Source organism: Cucurbita moschata, unplaced genomic scaffold, assembly GCF_002738365.1.
Source record: "Cucurbita moschata cultivar Rifu unplaced genomic scaffold, Cmos_1.0 Cmo_Scf00050, whole genome shotgun sequence".
Taxonomy (NCBI): domain Eukaryota; kingdom Viridiplantae; phylum Streptophyta; class Magnoliopsida; order Cucurbitales; family Cucurbitaceae; genus Cucurbita; species Cucurbita moschata.
Window position 1 is genome coordinate 1470669 of NW_019268566.1, and position 15896 is coordinate 1486564.

The following is a 15896-nucleotide window of genomic DNA, read 5'->3' on the forward strand; positions in this document are numbered from 1 at the left end:
TTTTTTTTTTTTTTTTTTTTTTTTTTTTTTTTCAAATAAAGAAACTGATTGTGAGATCCCACATCGGTTGGGGAGGAGAACGAAACATTTCTTATAAGAGTGTGGAAACCTCTCCCTACATACGCGTTTTAAAAATCTTAAGGAGAAGTCCGAAAGGAAAAGTCTAAAGAAGATAAAATCTGCTAGTAGTGGGCTTGGACCGTTACATAAAAAATTGATTTATCAAAAGTCTTCTTGCTAATAGCGAAGGAATTCTTGAAGCTTTCTGGTTTTTCCTACCAAATTGCCCACAACACCACACGGACCATAAAACTCCCAGAAAAATTTTCTTTTATCTGTAAGTTCAAACCTAATGTACCTTCGACACGAGAGTCTTTGTTTAAGCATAAGCAAAGCGTCCTTTTGAATTTTTTTTTTTTTTTAATGGTAAAAAAATTGTTTCCTTTGACTTGCACACACTTGGGATTTGGAACACCACTCAGCCAAATGGGCTGGCAGTCCCAGATGCCTGCATGAATTATGTTAGATCTACTAGTGATGTCCTGGATTTGATGAAGATTGGATTGGCAAACAGGACAGTTGGAGCCACAGCCCTGAATGAAAGAAGCAGCAGATCTCATAGGTAGTATTCTAACCATGTTTCACTTGTCATTCAATTTCATACTTGGAGAATACATTTCATATACTTACTGATGCTGTGCAGTGTGCTGACGATTCACGTTCGTGGTGTGGACTTGGAGACAGATGCTATCTTGCGTGGTAGTCTTCATCTAATAGATCTTGCCGGTAGTGAAAGGGTGGACCGCTCAGAGGCAACCGGAGATAGGCTGAAGGAGGCGCAACATATAAATAAATCATTATCGGCTCTCGGGGACGTAATTTTTGCTCTTGCACAGAAGAATTCGCATGTTCCTTACAGAAATAGCAAACTAACCCAAGTTCTCCAAAGTTCTTTAGGTGCTTCCTTGTTTTTGTATTTGATTGGACCTTTATTATTCTATTTTCTGATGATACCTAGTTAATCACAATTTTGCTTTATTTGAACCTCTAGGTGGTCAAGCGAAAACGCTCATGTTTGTACAGATTAATCCCGATGCAGAGTCCTACTCTGAAACCATAAGCACCTTGAAGTTTGCAGAAAGAGTTTCCGGTGTGGAGTTGGGTGCTGCTCGCAGCAATAAAGAGGGTAGATATGTTAGAGAACTGATGGATCAGGTCGGGACGAGTTCTCTTCACTATTTGATTTCTTTTATCAAGCAGTTTTTGAGTGATTGAACTTCATGAGATGTTGATATTGCAGGTGGCAGTTCTCAAGGATACCATTGCAAGTAAAGATGAGGATATTGAGCGGTTGCAGTTGCTTAAAACTAATAGCAATGGCGTAAAGCATGGTGTTAGTTCCCTAAGATATGAATCATTTTCCCCTAGAAAGCACTCTAGCGTAACGCCTCGGCCAAGCCAAAAGCCATCAGGGAGAAGGGGCTTAGGGTTGATTAGTAAAGCAACATCTGACCACGACAACTTCTCCGATTGTGATAGGCGTTCTGAATGTGGATCATATCAATCTACGGATGACTTCAGACATCATAATCGTTCTGGATCAGGATCAACGCATCTGTCTGTAGAGGATTTTAGACATCATAAGCGTTCTGGATCAGGATCGACGCATCTGTCTGTAGAGGACTTGAGACAACAGAAGGAATTTTCTTCACAATCAAGAGCTTTAGGTCAGAATGTTACTGATGATGTTGAGCTTTTAGGCTTTGGGAATGCTGATTCTGATGAGAGATTAAGTGACATATCAGATGGCGGCCTTTCGATGGGGACCGAAACTGATGGATCGCTTTGCAGTGTTGTGGAATACACTTTATTCCCTGAAGTCCCAAAGCCATCAGATGGTTCGTTTGCCGATACCAAACACCCGGAGAGCTCGTCGGATGTAAAAAGTCTAGCTGAGAGTGCAACAACTGGGGGGAAGTCTTTGGTTCCTATTCCAGAAAAGTAAGTAATTACTATTCCCTCTTAGAATATTTCTGATAGACTTGAGGTTCAGATTACTCTCTTAATTTCATTCGTAAATTTAATTGACGAACTCCGCTAGGTCCAGCTGCTATAAGACTATGACCCTTTATCTTTTCCTGGAACCGGAACGTCGAGAGCCTCACGTCACTTATGGTTCACCCTACTAATCTTTGCTCCCTGTTTGCTCCCTGTTTTATGCAGAACCAATGCACCGTTGAAGACAGGCCTCAGGCCCCCACAAAGGCCCGTGCAAGCGAAACCGTCGAGAGTTTCACTGACGAAAAGCTTCTCAAAGGCTCCATCAGCATCAAGTATGAAAATCTAAGTACTGTTGTTTTTACTCCAATGATTTCCATATTATTTACCTCATGTTCTTTTCTTAACTTTTGATAAGATGCCAAACTTTTCATTGATAAAATGAAAAGTACAAAAGGAGATCAAAGGAGAATACCAAAAAGCTCTCCCTCTGCTGTTAATAACAAAAGAATTATAACTACAAAAGAGAGTGGATATAGTGCACCATCTTGAGGTATTAAATGATTATTTGCATTATGCCATTATTCAGCTCTTCAGCTCTTAAATTATTTTGGTTAAACTATAATTTTTGCCATTTTAGTTTGCCACTTCTAACATTTTAGTCGTTTTACTCCTCAATCTAGAACATAGAACACGACCATAATTTAATCAACTCAATGTTAGCTCAGCTTTTATATGATGTAGCCATCGTCATATTGACTTTATATGACATCATGTCACTTAATGTTACTATATAACTAGATCATTGATGTTACTTAATGTTACTATATAACTAGATCATTGATGTTGCATAACGACCATGTAGCTTTACATGACGTCATGTCACTTAATGTTACTATATTACTAGATCATTGATGTTTCGTAGCAACTAGTTTAGCTTTACATGACGTCATGTCACTTCATGTTACTATATAACTAGATCATTGATGTTTCGTAGCGACTAGTTTAGCTTTACATGACGTCATGACAATTCATGTTACTATATTACTAGATCATTGACATTTCGTAGCGACTAGTTTATCTTTACATGACATCATTGTTACTATATAGCTAAATCATTGACGTTTTGTAGCGACTAGTTTAGCTTTACATGACGTCATGTCACTTCATGTTACCATATAACTAGATCATTGACGTTTCGTAGCAACTAGTTTAGCTTTACATAACGTCATGTCACTTCATGTTACTATATAACTAGATCATCGACGTTTCGTAATGATTAGTTTAGCTTCGCATGACGTCATGTCACTTCATGTTACTATTCAACTAGATCATTAACGTTTCGTAGCGACTAGTTTAGCTTTACATGACGTCATGTCACTTCATGTTACTATATAACTAGATCATTGATGTATCATAGCGACTAGTTTAGCTTTACATGACGTCATGTCACTTCATGTTACTATATAACTAGATCATTGATGTATCATAGCGACTAGTTTAGCTTATTTTTTTTCCTTGTCACGCTCTCCGTGCTCATTTCCCGTCTGTTTTGGTGCAAATCAGGTACGAAAAATCTATTGTTGGTAGCTCCTCGTCGATGAAATGCAGCAAAAGGTGGAAGCAAATGAATCTAGAAGTAATCTGGACAGATAAATTCTTAAGAGTCTAATCATTATGTTATGTAGTTCTTGGTTGCAGGTTAACTTCACGCCTAGTTTCTGGCTCATCTCATAGGTTGCCTTTTGCCTTTCTAATTGGAACTCCATAATTTCTTCCTTTTGTTGTACATTTGTGTGCCAACAGGTTAGCTTTTCGTTAAATACATGTTCATTTTGAACCCTAAACCATCTCTTTTCTCTCTCTCTACCTATATTTTCCTTCTTTGTGTAATATTTACTCGTACATTCTTTGTAGAGGAAGGCTAACTAGAGGAAGGCTAACTACTTGCTGGCTCGGAGCTGTATGAACGATAACATCCATGTATGATTTTTATCATTTTATATGTATGAACAATTAATTTGCTCTTTTTTGGTCGTTGGTAATCTTCTTATTGACCACCATTAAAGATCTAATAGTTATTTATTCTTTTTACAAAAAAAAGAAAATTTTACTTTAATCTCTCTTCACATTCTTAGGTTAAAGTTTTGGTCATTTTACTCTAAAGCTGATTCTATTTTAATTTATAATTCAATAAAGCCGTACAAATTAATAAGAACTTTTAAACAATTTTTTAATTTTCTTTCGAAATGCCAAACGCAAAATGTAATGCTAATAAAATAGATTATGAGTTTTGATGAATTCCTACGAAGTAAAACGCTAATTAAGTATGCCTTCTACAATAAATTGAACTATAAAATGTATATTTCAAAATGATAATTGTCCGTAATTTATAATGTCTCGGTGGTATTGCTGCTTGTCACGCTAGCCTCATACATTAGAAGTCTTGTGAAGTCCTGAGTTTGAATCGAAGGCTCAATAAATTTTAAAATTGGTATGGAAAATAGACGAATTGTCATTGTATTTGGGTGGTATAGTTAGTTATCACACTAGTCTTGCACACTTGGGCCCACACATTTCATAAATTTGTTCAAAGCACTAATTTAGACTATCAAAGCACTAATTTAGACTATCACTGTGTATTGGGTGGTGTAATTGGTTATTATGCTAGTCTCACACACTAGAGGTCCCCAGTGCTCAGACTTTTATAAATTTCTATTTTTACATAGGAGCCTCTGTTTGACTTCGAAACACTAATTTAGATTGTCATTGTGTCTGGGTGGTGTAGTTGGTTATCACGCTAGTCTTACACACTAGAGGTCCTCAGTTCAAACCTAGGCTCAGATATTTTATAAATTTCTATTTTTACATAGGAGTCTCTGTTCGACTTCGAAACACTAATTTAGATTATCATTGTGTCTGGGTGGTGTAGTTGGTTATCACGCTAGTCTCACACACTAGAGGTCCTCAGTTCAAACCTGGGCTCAGACATTTTATAAATTTCTATTTTTACATACGAGCCTCTGTTCGACTTCGAAACACTAATTTAGACTGTTATTGTGTCTGGGTGGTGTAGTTGGTTATCACGCTAGTCTCACACACTAGAGGTCCCCAGTTCAAACCTGGGCTCAGACATTTTATAAATTTCTATTTTTACATAGGAGCCTTCTTTCGACTACGAAACACTAATTTAGACTGTCGTTGTGTTTGGGTGGTGTAGTTGGTTATCAGTTGGTTATCACGCTAGTCTTACACACTAGAGGTCCCCAGTTCAAACCTGGGCTCAGACATTTTATAAATTTCTATTTTTACGTAGGAGTCTCTGTTCGACTTCGAAACACTAATTTAGACTATCATTGTGTCTGGGTGGTGTAGTTGGTTATCACGCTAGTCTCACACACTAGAGGTCCTCAGCCCAAACTTGGGCTTAGACATTTTATAAATTTCTATTTTTACATAGAAGCCTCCGTTCAACTTCGAAACACTAATTTAGACTGTCATCTGGGTGGTGTAGTTGGTTAGAAGGCTTTATTTCATCTCACAGATTTAGGCCAAGACGACAATCTTTTCACCAAAGATGACGTTTTTCAAAGGCAAAGAACCCGAACAACCTGCTCGTTATTCAACGTTTCAAAGAACAGAGCTGATATCTAACAGCAGATTGAAGACGAAACTTCATGAAAATATATATTTCTACTGATATCAAGCCTTCATTTTCTCTCTTAACAATATAATGTACAAAAAGTTCAATGTGAAGAACAATTGGTTACACATCTCCCTACCACATTACAATATGGACAATTAACTATCAAGTTATTCAAAAGGATTTGGTTTTTTGAAGAATAATAAATAAAAGGGTCCTCACACCCGCTATCACAAACTCTCCCCTACTACCCATTTCAGCTTCTCTAAGTAACCTCTTGCTCTGTTCTACAAAAGAATTCAAATGCGCCCGACTCCGAGAACCCGTGCGGTTGCTGAGAACGTTCCTTGTACAATTTCTTCCATTCAAGCTTTATCAAGCAGCACCATAACTCGAATCAACGAGAAACCATCTAAAGAAGCCATAATATCTGTACTGATCAAGTTGGTATTTATCCTACACTCTAGCAATCGGAGAAAACGGAGGATTGAACAAATACGACGACGGTGTTTCTTTCAATGTTCTCGTTTCTTTTTTCTTCTCCTCCATCGTGACTGCGTCGATCAAGAACTTTACTTCCTCCTCAAGAAGCACCTTTAAAGAATTGCAAGGCTGCAACTCTTTTGTTTCCTCCACCTGGACAGCATTGCAAGCTTCAGTCGCATGTAAAATAGCAACACAAATGGAGAACGCTTGCAACGTCGATAATCGCGCGTGAAAATCGACAGCGTAGTGTCCATCTTTAACAACATTCATAGTCAATGCCGGAGTCGTATCCTTTACTCCCTGTATCCACATAGAAAAGCAAATACTACAATGAGAAGCTTTCATAATATGATTGTTACCCAAATTTTGGTATGAAGCATCAGTCCAGAATTGTATTATATAGAACGAATAGAAAGCTTACCTGATGAAAAAGCTCAAAGGTTTGTTTCCCCTTGTGTGCTTGATTTTCAACACTGTGGGTGCCCAAAACTAATAGAGGACAGCCCATGTCCCAACCACCACAGTCACACCCGCCTCCCAATCTCCATCGATCAAGTAACGGAGAAGGGCCATGGCTTTCGACAGTAGGCAAACCATGGTTTCCAATGGGAATGACCACCTTCAGAGTTTCTCGAGTTGTGTGATGGGGAGGTTCGTCTTTCCTTTGTTCAATCTTAGAGAGGTTTTGGACGGCTGAGATCAATTTGCTGCTTGGCTTATCACCTCTTTTTCTAAATGGGATTTGCATAACAATAGCTGCAGCTTCCAGGTCTGGATGTAAATCTGCTGAATCCCAAGGGCAAGAATCAATAGAACCATAATCACAGTTTTCAGAAGCTTGTTTTTGCTGAAATTTTGGTTTTTCTAAGGTCCCATCGTTCATACTAAAAGCTTCCTCAACCAAGGCTGAATTAGAACTTTTAGGAGGTTTGACAGCGTCGTGGATAAAGTCGCAACTTCCCTGTGATGCTGTACTTTTTCTAGCACGCCCCGTTTCGTACAGAACGAATTCTGTGACCATCGAGTTGTCAAAACCACCATCTCGAAGTTCGGAGGATAAATAACAGGAAACTTGCATCTGACCCACCATTAAGGAGTTTTTGCAGCTATGATTCAATCCAAAATTACTTGCATTGCTCTTCTTTTGATGATCTTGGGTATGAAATGTGTATACCCATTTAAAAGCATCGTCTGTCTTCCACGTCTTGGCTACGTAGACATCTTCGGGAGAGCTCTGAGAGAACTCAAAAAATGGCATCCCATGTTTTCTTTCCAACTTGAGAGAGCCATGTAAATGTACGGGCGAAGATGCAACAACATTATGGCGATTATCATTATTCGAAAAATCGGATTCACAATCTGAACTCTTCGCCTTTCTGTGTGTCTCGTTTCTCTGCAAGTCAATTGTCTTGACAGCTTTATCTCCATCAGCTTCTATTGCATGACTGAAACGACTTCTAACAGATTTAGACTTCATAAATGGATCCAACATTTTCCTGAAAGGGCTTGTACGAACCTTTTGGCCGTGTCTAAACCGTAGATCACTCTCCAACGGAAGCTGGTTTTTAGGCATTTCTACCTTAGCAGAGAGCGACTTCTGCAATGCGTAAACCTTGTCTCTCTTGAAAAGTTTCTTGCCATTGTGAAGAGGTCTAATGCCTGTAACATTTCCGAGCTGATTGCTTGAATCTTTCGATAGAGCTTCACTGTTCTCGGAACCTAAGTAGATCTCAAGGAAGCTATCCGATGAACGTGGGCGTATGCAAGCCTTACTAACTGATGATTGATTCAGTTTTGTGTTCAAAGATAATACATTATCTCTCCTCTCTAGTTTTTCCTCATCTGAACTACACAAAGAATCAACAATACCAGAAGACAAAGAGATCTTATTGTCATGAGAAATTTCTATCTTTCTCCTTTCTCCTTGAATGCTCATCCTTTCTATACTACCTACATCTTCATAGCTTTGGTACTTCGAACCCCGTTTGAGCGCTTTATCATCTTCCAATTCATCTAGGCAAGGTGAATCGCCTTTACGGGAACTTCGGTCGCCGCCAAATCTAATCTCTGTGAAATCATCCTTTACATTCAATTCAAAACCTATATGCTCATTATCTTCTAGTTCAAGTAGGCTAGATGAATTGCTTTTTCGAGACCTACGGCTGCCACCAAATCTAATCTCAGTAAAATCATCCTTCACACTCATTACGAAATCTTTATGCTTGTGTTTTTTTCTTGAGCTTCTAGTCTTAATGCTGGAATGTCGTGGGATCGATGGTAGAACTGTGTTAGGACTCAGATCCACAGAGCAAATACTGTCAAAGTCCAATTCTGTATCTTGCCCCATTGTATGATCCACAGCTCTGCCATAAGAAAGACACCAAGTTTTGAGCAGAATTCTAAGATATTTGACTACGGAACAGTTCTAGCTACAAAAAGGGCAAGGAAAAAACAATGTAACTCAACATAGTTCATAAGCTATGGAACAAGGTATTGATGTTTTCGTTTGAATCAAACGAAAATAAAATGGTCTACTTAACAGTTTCTTTAAAAAAACTCGCAGATTTGAACACTAAAATTGAACAAAGACAGACCAAAGCACAGAAACCAGATCTTAACAATAGCTCAAATTGAACAAAAAGAAGCAGCCCAGGATCTATGAACTCCAACCTTGCAACAATCCAGTTTGAAAAAAGGCAAACTCCCCATCAAAAATCAGTTTAGACAGAAGAAAAAGAAATTGATTCAGGAAACTGAGATCTTCTGCCCTAAAACACAGAGAAGTAGCAGAGAAAAATCAAAATGTGAGCAAAGGGAGCAAAAGACATTTCATCAAACACATTGCAGGCAACATTTCAAGAAACCCCAAAACAAGGAACAGAAGAATTCAAGCGAAATTTTGGGCTTACCCTACCAGATCTTAGAACAACTAAGGCAAATAAAAACCCAACAAACAGCAGCAAGGAGAAGCAATCATGTCGACGAATCTCTTCAACTGAAAGCTACGAAAGAATCCATGGCAGAAGGGGGGAAACCCCAAATTAAGAAACGATGAATCTGTCACTAACTAAATGAGAAAGAATCAAGGAAAGTTGAAGGGTGAAAGCAAAAAAATGATCAGAAGAACTTGAGCAATAGCCTTAAAGCATAATGAGCACAAGGGTATTGTCTTTGAGAGAGAGTGCAACGCAAGGCAAATGCTAGAGAGATAAAACATGCGCCATAGACAGAGTGAAAATGAAAGGAAGAGAGAGAATCTCTCTCTCTCTCTCTCACACGAGTGAAGGGTCCTGGGAGAGACAAGATGACTGCGAAGCTACTGTTCATGTCTACATAAAAGTGCCATGGTTTCTCTACTCATCATAGCTTCTCCCTTCTCCATTCTTTTCTCCATCAAACTTAAATTACAAATTTAGTCTTAAATTTTCTCGAATTTTACCTTTATATAAAAAAACGTTTAGATAGATAAAGGGTATATTAAATTTTTCATATACATAAGGCCAACAAGACATGTTTCGGGACATATGTCATAAAAGGACCTAAGTAAATATCTCCACAATAGGAGCTGTAACTAAAACACGATCGAGACATCCCACATCGGTTGAGAATAGAACAAAGCATTTTTATAAGAGTGTAGAAACCTCTCTCTAGCGTTCAAAAACCTTAAGAAGTTTAAAACAAGAGTTCCCAATATTTATTAGCAGTGGACTTAGGCTGGCTGTCTCGATGAGACAGTAAACTCTAAACTTGTTTTGCATTTTCTTCCATGGAAAATATTAATATTAATTTATTAGTTATATTTTAAAATAAATAAATTTGTGTTTTTTTTTAATTAAAATTACTCTAAACAAATAATTCCCCAAATATTATTTTAGAATAAATGAATGTTTATTCATCAAATAATTCTCACCTAATTCAATTAAAGCTAAGATTTATGGTTTTGTGTTACTTTATAATTTATTGTACTTTGGGTGCCCTAAACAAATAAATTATACATTTGGGGCACCCCAATCTATGCATAAGGATATTACGATACTACCCATGGATAATTGCATACTCACTAGATTTTTGGGGGGCAATATTGGAAAATGTTATTTAGATTATTTTAAGGGCTTTGGGAAATGCAAATATTGAAGAGTGGAATCCACAATTAATAAAGAGTGATTCAAATTATTATTAGTTTTATAAATTTGAGATAAACTCATCATCAAATGGTAGATCATAGGATGGTGGAAATTACCTTAATGCCCTTTTGTCACCAAAAATTGTGGATCATGTGTTTGTTAAAATTACCATAAAGCCCTTTTGTTACCTGATTTGATTAGTTAAATTACAAAAATACCCTTGTGATAGAGCCATAGGGTGCCACATGAAGGAGGGCGAATCAGTCCATTCAATTTTGTTTCGTAATAAAAAAAAATTAAAAATTTTGGGAGGGATCCAAAAGGGTCCAAAAGAAGAGTCAATAAAAGTTGGTCAAAGTGTTGACTCAACTTCTTCCAAGTTTTAAGCCAATTTTCACAACTTTTTCTTTTTTTTTTTAAATATTATATTTTCATATTTTGTTCTAATGTAAGAAAATGTCAAAAAGAGAGGACGGGAGTCCTCAAAGAACTAATCCAGGCATAATGACAGTAGGGTCGTGATAGCCCAACTCTCTCTTTAAGAAGAGTCGTTACTATCTTCATATGCTTTGCAGCTTCATTGAGGTAAGAACAACAATGTTAGTAGCTCGTCTGACCTTCTCAGCATACTTTAACAAATGTCTCTCGAACTATTTTTTTTTTCTTGTATTTTTATACACGTTCAAATGAAATTAAAAAAATGAAAAAATTGTTGAAATTGTACCATACAAATAGTTTATAATTTATTAGAAGTAATTAAAAAATATCCTTTTTAAAAAAAATAAAACCAAAATTAATAAGATATTCGGAATTGTAACACTTTTTTATGTGTAAATTAGATTACAAAATTTATCAAAATTTGAGAGTTAAAAAATTATATATTTAAAAGAAGGGTAAAATGGTCAAATCATAAGAGAGAGAAAGGCATAACCGAGACAGTCGGTCACGTCAGATACGACCCACGGAATCTTCGGGCTCCGTTTTCAGAACTCATTTTAATTTTTTTTTTGTTTTATTTGTTTTATTATTATTATTATTATTTTCCAAAATCTTTTCCTCGTCTGTTTAGTGTTTTTTTAATCATTATAAATAAATAATCAATAATCTAATATAAATATTTTAATTAATTAATTACTTGTAATTAATTTAATAATTTAAATTGTTTTATTAGAAAAATCTAGTTAATAATTTGATATATATATTATTTTATTAGAGTTAAAATTAGATGTGACATATTTGATGGATTTGATATATTTATTTTATAATTTAATTTTTAAAATATTTAGTGAAATTACATTTCGGTCCCTATAGTATACTTAAACCAATTGTAATGCTAGCATATATATATTTATTATTATTTTGAAGTATTATGAATATTATGTAATTATAGTTGGGGACCTTTTCCTTTTAATTTTCTAGTTGGATTTTGCAAGCTTTTTCAACTATGGCTCAATCTCGTTTCAAGGGTCGAATTATAATAAATACGAATTAAGACCGGGCTCTATAATAGAATGATTGACGGTACAGTTTGAATCGACCAAAAATGACGAAAATTTTAACATAGAAAACGATAGGAAACACAATTTATTTGAATAATTCAATGGCGTTCTCTTATTTTTGTTTAAAAGTAACGTTTCGTTGTTTTATTAGAAAGGGCAGATCGTTACATTACCATAAAATATTGTCGTAAATTAATAAGGATTTGTTTAATAACAAAATTTAAAAATTAAATGGTTATTAAAATGGATCTAAATTTTTATATTATATTATTTATTTCTAAATATGTCCTTGAGTACAAAATAATACAAAAGAATCATGAAGCTTATTTAATAATTTAATAAATGAATCGGACGACTCGAATTAGTTCAACTCAAAATTTTTGATTGAATTGGATTGAGTTTATTATTTAATTAGAATTGTTTTTTACCATAATTAGAGTTATTATACTCTCTTACCTATAATAAAATAAAATAATATAATATTTTTCTAATTAAAATATTAAAAAGAAAAAATAAAACCCAAAAGCATTAAACACAAAATACCAAACTTTTAAAATAATTGAGTGTGAGATCCAATTAATAAAATAATAAAGAAAATAATAATTTAACTAATAATAGACAGTTCATTAGTTGTTAGCCATTCATGGGAGGCACCCATCTAAACCTATGTTTTAAATGAGAAGTGTTTCGAACAACTCGAGCATAGGTTTGATTACGAGTTAACTACATATATATAGACCATTTAAGATCTAATTTATCCAAATGTCTAAATTTATTAAAGTAGTTGTGGTATCGAAGATTTGAATTTTCTTTGGTTTTATTAATATTCCGATTAAAAACTTTTTCAACCAAATTTAACTTAAAAAACGCTTAATTTTTCGTGCTTGTGCTACAATTAAGGTTCTCTTTTGATAATTTGTCCACCCACGGATAGCTATAATGTCCTACCATTCTTTATAGTCTTGTAAGGTTTGTTTAACTCTTGGTGCAATTTCCTAATGTTCTTCACCAACAATTCGAGGTTGTAGCATAGTTGATGTTGAATCTAAAAGATCTATTGCTGAATAGATACTTTTGGCAACTGATGCTCTTGATAGTACAATGCTAGCATCCAAATGTGCAAATGTAGTGGCAGAAGAAAGACCTGTTAAATCATTCACAGGTACATAAACTACTTGAATAGAAGTTATGGATCATTCTTCGGTTGTAGTTCTTTTTATGTAAGGAACCCATTTCAATACTAAGAGACGGTAGATAACTCACAGCCAGACATTTTACCTAGTAATACAAACCCACTTGAACAAAATGGAAGATTTTGTCGATAAATAGAAACACGTTTGGTTCATTAAAAAGCATACAAAAACTAAAAATTAAATAGTTGTCGGCAAAAACCTAAACAATAATGGCTGCTTACTTTTGATGGGCAACTTAAAAATGTTGGGTTACAATAAAAGAGCACGATTTGAGAGATATTAACCGCCATTGATGAGCAGCTTCATAAAGTTGAATAATAAACAATAAGCCCACGTAGCAAGTAGGCTATATATTTTGGAGCCTACTATTAGAGGAACCAGTTGGAAGCAGCAATCTAAACAATTTAATGTAGCGCAAGGAAAGCTCCGGCCAAGCTAGCCACCATTTAGGAATCAATCCCAAAACCAACACTGTGACTATGCAGAAGATTGTATAAATATGGAATCTAAGCAAAGTTCGGGTTTCGGTAATAATTTATTTGAACTGTAAACCTAGCTAACTACTTAACGACAACTCAAGACGACAGGGCGGTGGAAAGTTTAGATACATATGGTAACCTGCCTAACTGTACACTGACACCGATCCTAAGTGTAAACAAGGTCAGCTCATTCCTTACTGGACATTTTTAGTAGTTTCTACGTTGTCTTCCTTTTTAGACTTGCTAGATTTCTGGCTATCCAACACTGGCATGTACGCTTCAGTCGTCTTTTTGAAGAGGTCCTCAGCAGCTTTTTCGGGTTCGTGAGGACTGAGTAGACTCTTCTCCACATCTTCGAATTTGGCAGTTGCCCATGGTGCAGTTCCAACGCCCTTTGTAGAATTTGTCGCTGCGTCTATTGTTAGCATGGATAGTTCATCCCTAGAGGCATACCAAGAATGACCACAGGCAATGCACTCCAACTGGCATTGAAAAACCAGGACAATGTTAGCACTACTACATATTGTGGCTAACTCTAGTGTTCTCCAGCTATTTCATTTTATCAAACCAAACTACAAAATCATAACTTATTGGAGAACAATATGTAATGATATAGATCTTATACTACTACTGGTACCATCCGTACCACCGCAGTTGTCTCACTGAGCATAAGTGGTTAAAGCATTTATACCTCCTCCCTACCATCCCATATTCATCTAATTGAAAAAATTAATTTAAAAGAACACACAATATACATGTGAGATCCCACGTCGGTTGGGGAGAAAACGAACATTCTTTATAAGGGTGTGAAAACTTCTCCCTAGCAGACGTGACCGTGAAGGAAAGCCCAAAAGAGAAAGCTCAAAGAGGACAATATCTGCTAGCGGTGGGCTTGAGCCGTTACAAATGGTATCAAAGCCAAACACTGGGCGATGTGCTAGCGAGGAGGCTAAGCCCCAAAGAGGGGTGGACACGAGACAGCGTGCCAGCAAGGACGCTGGGCCTCAAAGAAGGTGGATTGGGAGGTCCCACATTGATTGGAGAAGGGAACGAGTGTAGCGAGGAAGCTAGGCCTCGAAGAAGGGTGGACTGTGAGATCCTACATCGATTGGAAAGAGAACAAAACATTCTTTATAAGGGTTTGGAAACCTCTCCCTAGCAGACACATTTTAAAAACCTTGAGAAGAATCCTGGAAAGGAAAGCCCAAAAAGGACAATATTTGCTAGTGGTGGGCTTGGGCCGTTACAATAAATAAGTATATACTTCACTTCAGCTAGATAAAAGCACTAGTTCTCAAGAGGCAATGCATGCAAAGATAATGCCATATGTCAGGTTGATTTCGTCCAGTCTAAGGCAGAGGAAAATTCAACAAAGAAAGAATAGGACCTTATATCGTTCTCCATGTCCTGTTTGGATGATTTCCCTGACACCCACTTTACATTCTGTGCATCTTGAACACCGAGCATCTGTCATCTGTTTCATCTTATATAGTCATTTACTAAGTGCAAACAAAATGGTAAATGAAATGAGAAGGGAGAAATGGAGAAAAGAAGCTGACCTGCATACGCTCAGATTCATCAGGCTCTTTATTTGCAGCTGTCTCCTCAGCAGTCAGTCCTTCCTGTAATGAACAATTACAGTAACTTCTACTTACTTGGTTTGCAAATATATGTGCGTCCACACATACTAAAGAGTAGAAAGAGTTATGCAGCTCATGCCCATAGGCAAATCAACACGTACATATGTTTCTAAAGAGTTGAGATCGAGGCAAATAAAAGTTTCAAATTATAAAACTGTAGTCTGAATAGCATCTACGATGATAGCCATGAAAATGATACAGAATGGACAGGGCATCCTGGGCTGTATAAAATTTTGAACTTGGAAGCCACAGTCTATGCACAAATGTTATGTTTTTGTTCTTCATTTAAGAAGGTGCTCATCAGTTCTCTTTCTGTACCCACTTATTTCTCCCTCAAATTCTTCTCCTATTGATTCTCTCTCACAATTTTATGACAGATTGATTTTTTAATTCTGGTATTTTAAGTTTTTGTTTCTCTCGTATTATAATGTAACTTAATTGAAAAAAGTTCAAACAACTCCTAAATGGAAATTTCTTTTTATGAGAAATCATACTGTAATCAAGAAAAATGAAAGAAAAAGAATTCAATTTGTGGATAAGACACAAAAGATAGTCATAAAACTCCTTAATCACAGACACCCAAGGCAGATATTGAACCTAGCCATAGAGCTCACCCCTCTCCAAGGACTCTCGACCTCTCTAAATACTCTTCTTTTTCTTTCTTACCAAATGTTCCACAAGTTAGCAAAGAGGTTGCATACCACAGGGTTCCTCTCTTGTCCTTAAAAGAGTAGATGAAACAACGTCTCATCCAACATCTGGACATAAGCTTTCATGATAGTTCATTGGAGGTTGTGCAATTCCCAACCCCCCCCCCCCCCCCCCCCCCCCCCC

The 15896-nt window shown here is 36.3% G+C and overlaps 3 protein-coding genes and 4 non-coding genes across 12 annotated transcripts in view; 5 read left to right on the top strand and 2 right to left on the bottom strand.

The window, feature by feature from the left end:
* The window catches only part of LOC111435741 (kinesin-like protein KIN-14J), a 10908-nt gene extending 6802 nt beyond the window's left edge, over positions 1-4106 (top strand). The window contains exons 18-27 of one of the 4 annotated variants that reach the window (XM_023073246.1): positions 458-622; positions 704-957; positions 1052-1215; positions 1301-1727; positions 1806-2001; positions 2224-2333; positions 2417-2551; positions 3565-3615; positions 3687-3804; positions 3916-4106. In XM_023073246.1, coding sequence (XP_022929014.1) covers positions 458-622; positions 704-957; positions 1052-1215; positions 1301-1727; positions 1806-2001; positions 2224-2333; positions 2417-2550 — 1450 coding nt within the window. In that variant the 3' untranslated portion in view covers position 2551; positions 3565-3615; positions 3687-3804; positions 3916-4106. Of the gene's footprint in view, positions 1-457; positions 623-703; positions 958-1051; positions 1216-1300; positions 2002-2223; positions 2334-2416; positions 2552-3564; positions 3616-3686; positions 3805-3915 lie in introns of all 4 variants that reach the window. The other 3 variants (XM_023073243.1, XM_023073245.1, XM_023073244.1) reach the window with 3 other exon arrangements.
* A 665-nt stretch (positions 4107-4771) lies between these two features.
* On the top strand, positions 4772-4845 carry TRNAV-UAC. Its single transcript has one exon. It is a non-coding gene; the product is annotated as a tRNA-Val (tRNA).
* A 70-nt stretch (positions 4846-4915) lies between these two features.
* TRNAV-CAC lies at positions 4916-4989 on the top strand. Its single transcript has one exon. It is a non-coding gene; the product is annotated as a tRNA-Val (tRNA).
* Positions 4990-5059: 70 nt separating this feature from the next.
* TRNAV-CAC lies at positions 5060-5133 on the top strand. The gene has a single exon. It is a non-coding gene; the product is annotated as a tRNA-Val (tRNA).
* Positions 5134-5203: 70 nt separating this feature from the next.
* Positions 5204-5288, top strand: TRNAV-UAC. The gene has a single exon. It is a non-coding gene; the product is annotated as a tRNA-Val (tRNA).
* Positions 5289-5686: 398 nt separating this feature from the next.
* LOC111435742 lies at positions 5687-9431 on the bottom strand. Of its 3 annotated transcripts, XM_023073249.1 has the most exons (4): positions 9037-9431; positions 8798-8895; positions 6549-8490; positions 5687-6427 (listed from the first exon to the last, which is right to left on the bottom strand). In XM_023073249.1, exons 3-4 carry the CDS (start codon positions 8472-8474, stop codon positions 6098-6100), a joined length of 2256 nt encoding a protein of 751 aa, XP_022929017.1. In that variant the 5' UTR covers positions 8475-8490; positions 8798-8895; positions 9037-9431; the 3' UTR covers positions 5687-6097. The 3 variants fall into 3 exon arrangements, with proteins under 3 accessions (XP_022929017.1, XP_022929018.1, XP_022929016.1); XM_023073250.1 differs by lacking the exon at positions 8798-8895 and having other exon boundaries at positions 9042-9431; XM_023073248.1 differs by lacking the exon at positions 8798-8895.
* A 3915-nt stretch (positions 9432-13346) lies between these two features.
* LOC111435743 overlaps positions 13347-15896 on the bottom strand; it is a 7143-nt gene continuing 4593 nt past the window's right edge. Inside the window, exons 6-8 of the mRNA XM_023073251.1 lie at positions 14982-15044; positions 14810-14896; positions 13347-13904 (exon numbers count right to left, since the gene is read on the bottom strand). Of these exons, the coding sequence (XP_022929019.1) occupies positions 13617-13904; positions 14810-14896; positions 14982-15044 (438 nt within the window). The 3' untranslated portion in view covers positions 13347-13616. The remainder of the gene's footprint in view (positions 13905-14809; positions 14897-14981; positions 15045-15896) is intronic.